General features: G+C 44.9%; 1 protein-coding gene across 4 annotated transcripts in view; it reads left to right on the top strand.

Moving 5' to 3' along the window:
- The first annotated feature begins 877 nt into the window (after window positions 1-877).
- Window positions 878-6,000, top strand: part of MAP3K7 (mitogen-activated protein kinase kinase kinase 7) — a 71,978-nt gene continuing 66,855 nt past the window's right edge. For 3 of the 4 annotated variants that reach the window (XM_074948115.1, XM_074948114.1, XM_074948113.1), the window contains exon 1: window positions 878-1,028. In XM_074948115.1, coding sequence (XP_074804216.1) covers window positions 939-1,028 — 90 coding nt within the window. In that variant the 5' untranslated portion in view covers window positions 878-938. The remainder of the gene's footprint in view (window positions 1,029-6,000) is intronic. The other variant, XM_074948116.1, reaches the window with a different exon arrangement.

Below are 6,000 nucleotides of genomic sequence, written 5' to 3'. Positions count from 1 at the left end.
GATATTGGTACAGACTGTGTGTCAGCAGACGATACTACCTCGCATCCGCCTTTCTGTTTGCGGGGGGTGGGTTGGGAAGGTTGCTGTGTGTGTGTTGCAGCCCCTCCCAGGGAAGGTTGGGATGCCACTTGTCAATCAATCCCCTAGTGTATGTGCTGCGTGCGTGCGCCCGTGGGTGGGAGTGTTACGACGTCTTCCCCCGGCCTTTGCTGTGCACATTACACCACGCCCCTCCCCCGCGGGAGCCCGGGCACCCCGCGCCCATCACGCGGGGCGGGGCCCTTCCGAAGCGCTCTGCGGTGCGTGTCCCAGCCGCCTGTGCGGCTCGGGGGGCGTTTCTCCCTGGCGGGCGGGCGGTCGCCGGCGGGGCGGGGCCGGAGCTGGGACGCCGCCGGCCTTGCGAGGGGGGAGGAGCAGCCGCCGCCAGGCCATGGCCCCGCTTCGGCGGCCTTAGCAGCAGCAGCCGCCGCAGACTCACCCCCCCCCTTCGCGCCCAGGCAGCAGGAAGCGGCTCCTCTGTCAGTAGCGGCGGCCGGAGCTCGGCTCTGAGCGGCTCCTTCCCGTCTCGTTCCCTCGCCGCCGGGGCAGGCGGAGGCGGCGGGCCCCCGCCCCCGGGGCCGTCCCGCCTCCTCTGCTGGGGACGTGCCGCCCAGGCGACTCCCAGGCTCCGGGGAGGCCGCGGCCTAGGGCGGGCGGAGCGCGCCAGGCGCAGGATGCGGAGCGAGGCCCCCCCGGCCGGGGGCTCCGCGCAGCCCCAGTAGCCCGGGAGCGCCGCGGATGCGGCCTCGCCCCGCGCGGCGGCCCAGGAGGCGCCTCCGCCAGGCCCTCGCTCCCCAGAGCCTGTGCAGCTGGGGGCCGCCGCGGCGGCCCGCCTGAGCCGCTCCTCTGCCCCGGGCCGGCCGGCCCTGCTTTCTCCTGCCGCGGTTGACAGTGAAGGGATGTCTGCTGCCACCTCCGCTGAAATGATTGAAACGCCCCCGGTCCTCAACTTCGAAGAAATTGACTACAAGGAGATTGAGGTGGAAGAGGTGAGCGAGCCCCCTGCGGAGCCGGGGATGTTCAGAGACTCCCCACCACCACTTTCCTGGACCCGGCTCGTGGGGCGATCCACTAGCTATACAGCTCCCTAGAGCTTGTAGGGCAATTTTTACCCATCAGGGCCCCAACGCACTTTATAAACTACATAGGTATTGCAGCCCGGGCACTGGTGGGCGGGGGGGGGGGAGGAGAGTGGCCGTCAGCTGGCACAAAGGTGTGGGGGTGGGAGGAAAGATTCTGCTCTTAGAGACTGAGCAAAACCCTACACTTATGAGAGAGGCTGTGGGACCACTAACAGGCACGTAGAGCTGTCCCTCTCTGATCTGTGTGGTAAATTCTGTGCTATTCTCCCTCTCAGAAATGCCTAAATAGTGCAATAATGGGCACAGTAAATATTTATAGATAAACAAGGGCTGTAAACCTGAGCTGCCAGGGAGCTTAGGTGTTCCAAACCTGAGGCACTGATCAGCTTTTTTAAGGTGAATTTTCAGTTAGTCTAAATTTAATCCAAACTTTGGTGGCAGTTGATAAGTTTGAATTAACTTATCACAGTCAAATGGAGAATTTTTAAACTATATTGTAATGCTTCCATATAATGTATCTATTCTGTAGGTCTCTGTTCTCTCCCCATGCATCCTATTTAATGCACTTATAATACATCCATTAATATGGTATCTAGCTGCTGATCATTATTATCCAAATTTCATATGCATACATTATCAAGTTTAGGCATAAAAGACTCTTTAAAAAAATTTATTAAACTAACTTAAGTGATGCTACAATCCAGTGGCTGTTACACTAACATCGGTACTGCATTTGTGACCCATATTGCATCTTTGGTATTGATTGCCCATGAAGTAAATTCAGTTGTCCATTTATGTTTTACTTAATTTGAAGAAAATTTTTTTCCCGCTTGAGTATTATGTTGAAAGGTTAGCTATAGAAGAATTGCTTTAAATTTTTGCAGTTGGCATGTAATTGATTAAGAAGGAGTTCCTAAGAGTATTTATGGATCAGTTTGCTCTTGAGAAAATCCACTCTGCCTCCACAGAAAAAACCAATCTATGTGCTTTCCAAAAAGGTTCAATGGAGATGCAGTATATTAACTTGCTCATTAAGGCCCTTATCTTGCAAGTTGTTCCATACAGCTGGATCCCTCTGCCCTTGTGAAGTCCTTACTTATGTCAAGGTGTTGTGTGCATGAGCAGATCCCCATTTAACTCAGTAGGATTTACACATGCAGAATGGCTTGCAGAATCTAGACTTAACAAACATTGGCATCATTACAATCTTCGTGCTGTTAAATCCTTAGCAGATTAATTACTGCTGAAAGAACAAGATCTTTTCCTCTAAACAGAGTAACCATACAGAAGTGAACTTTGCCTTCTATAGCACCTTTCATATATAAGATAACCAGTAGCTCAGAACTTTAGAGAGTCATTTGCTAAATACTGATAGTTCGCCTGTATCTACTGAATTTTGGTCCACACACAGTCTTGGAGACTATAAACAGTTTTAATGAGAAGGAATGTTTTCCAAAAACTCTATGTTCAAAAAGCATCATGGTATCTTTGACTTCCACCTTGAGAGTCACCAGAAATCTGTAGAAGGTACTTGGGCTTTAATCTCTCTTCCAAAGGATTTCCTCTTCTATAAACACAATCTAGGTTAGAGGTTCTCAAACTGGGGGGATAGACCCCCTCTGGCAGGGGGACTGCAGCATGTATTCGGGGGGGGGGGGGGCATGAGACACTTTAAGGGGGAAAAAAACTTACTGCACACACTTACCCACAGCAATGAATACAGTAGAACCTCCGTTACGAATACCTCAGGAATGGAGGTTGGTCACAACTCTGAAACGTTCGTAACTCTGAACAAAACATTATGGTTTGTTCTAAAGTTTACAACTGAACATTGACTTAATACAGCTTTGAAACGTTGCTATGCAGAAGAAAAATGCACAGTCAACCTGTGGAACTCTTTGCCAGAGGATGTTGTGAAGGCCAAGACACTAACAGCGTTCAAAAAAGAACTAGATAAAGTCATGGAGGATAGGTCCATCAATGGCTTTTAGCCAGGATGGACAGGGATGGTGTCCCTAGCCTCTGTTTGCCCTAGCCTATGGGAATGGGCGACAGAAGATGAATCACTTGATGATTACCTATTCTGCTCATTTCCTCTGGGGCACCTGGCATTGGCTGCTGTTGGAAGACAGGATACTGGGCTAAATGGACCTTTGGTCTGACCCAGTATGGCTGTTCTTATGTTCTTAGGCTGCTTTCCCTTTTTTTTAGTAGTTTACATTTAACACAGTACAGTACTGTATTTGCTTTTGAGTGTGTGTGTCTGATGCTGCCTGATTGTGCACTTCCAGTTCCAAATGAGATGTGTGGTTAACTGGTCAGTTTGTAATTCTGGTGTTCCTAACTCTGAGGTTCTCCTATAGTCCATGCCACCCTTACTTCTGTGCTGCTCCATCCAGGGCTTAATTTTGTCCCCCAGCTTGCTGGGGCCGAGTATATCTGCTGTGGAAAAGTGATTTTTGTTTATTTGTTAATATCACTTTTCACTGTCTCCCAGCTAGCTAGCAAGTCTGCTTCTGTGAAAAATATTAACAAACATATAAATATCAGTTTTCACAGTAGCAGACTTACTAGCTAGCAAGTCTTTAAAACAAAACAAAAAAAACCCCAAAAAGGCAAAAGAAAACAACATGCAAAGCACCTTATTTTTGTTTCTGTTCTGTCTTGATCCAGTAAAGAATAGAGGAAACTGTACGTTGTTGCTGTTGAGTTTGCAAATAAAACCCTGCATAGATAAAATACATGTAAATACAAAATCATTGTAAATGTGAATATTTATTTTTTCCTAAAGTTAATTAAGTATTTTAGGAAAAATTGTCAGAGTGGCCACCAGAAAGAGTTGGTGGCCACGCTGTGAGACCACCAAAAAAATTGTTGAGAACCCCTGGACGAGATAGTCCTACCTCTGTGCAGGGGACTGGATTAGATGACTTACTGAGGTCCCTTCCAGTTCTGTGTTTCTGTGACTCTATGAAATGTCTTGTCAGAATTACACACACCTCTTCCTTTTTAAACATTTAATTCCATCATTTCTAAACAGTTTTTCTGTATTAAGGAATTGGAAGTACTTTTGTATTTGAAGAAGACTCTGAAATTTGTTTAACGTTTGCCTAAAGTCAGTAATCAAACAATTAAGTGTCTTTTGAGATATGGCTTGTAGCTAGCCCTTACCTTATGCAAAAAGTTAAGGTTGTGGTAATTTTAGAGATCATAAACAGGTGCCCAGTGAAGACCCATAAAAGTGAGTATCACATAGCAAATATAATGTTGTACTTAGCACTTTGAACAAGTAAAATACTACTCAGATGTTGAATCCTCACAACACCTGAGGACTGTAAGAATTACAACCTCATTTTACAAGTGGGGAAATGCAGGGCTACACCGTGTCTAACTGGCATAAATGGGAAGTAGAACTCTGTGGCTTGATATACAAATCTTGGCATCCTCTTATGTATGTACCTCTGTATGCATGCTGACACCTGCACAGGCAGGATTTGGTGCACCAAAAATGTGTGCCCAGATGGTGCCTAGATTGAGGCCTCAGCAAGAATTAAACTATAGGAGTCTAGAGTCCTAATATACTAATTGGTTTACTATATCACACTGTCGTCCTGAGACTTGCCTCTCAATCTGAGGAAAAAATGAAGATGATCCATTCGTTTTAAGACCCAGGGAAGGGGACTTTTGTCAAAGGGTAGGGAGAAATTTTGGTAACAGTTGATTTAGCATTTTGAGTTAAATGTGTGTGGCCCCTGGATACCACAATGCTGAGTGTGGTAAAAATACCTAGAGGATAAACTCATATTACAGTAGAAGCAACAAAAACTGCTTTCCAATGGAACAGGTGAACTAGAAATAGAACTTGTCCACTATTATGAAATTCCAAGATATATGAACCCCTTCCTTGTCACTCCTTTCTTGTTGTGCCTTCATTGATTTCACAATTGCTAGTAACCATATGCTGTAACTAACAACATAGCATTGTGCAGTAGAAGAAAACTGGGAATACTTTACACCTAGAGATCAAGAATTCCAAAATAATCACCCTTTACAAGGAGTTAAAATGGCTGTTTTATTATAGTATGTAGACATCAGTTAGATGTCCCAAGATGAACATCAACAACTCTAAACTGAAAAATGCAAAAGAATTCTTGTATAATCCCAGCTTTGCTCTTGTATTATCAAGGTTGTCTGGTCAGCAGATAGCACTGCCACTAGTTTATTAATAGATTTAAGTTCTGGAATAGTTACAGGCCCCAAGTCCTAGCTAATAAACATAATATCTGTGCTTGTGCTTTGTTTGGTTTGGGTAAGTTTTACTGGATAACATACTAATATACCGTATTTTGTTCATCTGCATGGCTATAATTTGGGAGGTGAGAGGCATACACAAGCCAAACATATATCCAACTTCCAAGTGGCACTTCGTTGTTTAAAGTTTTCGAGTTGGGATCAGGTGGGTACGTAATTATCATGGGTGAATAAAAGTCAACCCAAAATTAATATGCCATAAAAGAATATTCAAAGCAAGAATGTAGAACAACCTAAAACTCAGGTTCAGCAGCAACCTTCTTTTCTTTTACCCCCGGGAAACTTCTGATTGCTTCTGTGATTCTTATTTTTAACTTAAGCCTTCAGATACAAAATAGTCTGAAAAAGCATTAATAACTAGGGAACAAAACTATAGATTTAACCCTAGATTTCAAACAGCAAGCAAAACAGCTAATTTTTCTATATTTTGTGTTCTCCACACATCTGTTTTATGGTGCTAACTAAATTACAGAGCTCTCGTTTTAGTATTTTAGGAGTTGCTTGGAAAATGTGGCTTTAAATTTTCTTGAAAAATTGTGGATAAATAAGCCTTTAAAGGAATATGTGG

Source organism: Natator depressus, chromosome 3 (assembly GCF_965152275.1).
Source record: "Natator depressus isolate rNatDep1 chromosome 3, rNatDep2.hap1, whole genome shotgun sequence".
NCBI classification, from domain to species: Eukaryota; Metazoa; Chordata; order Testudines; family Cheloniidae; genus Natator; species Natator depressus.
The sequence above is the reverse complement of the archived record's forward strand: the minus strand, read 5'-3'. Positions and strand labels throughout refer to the sequence as shown.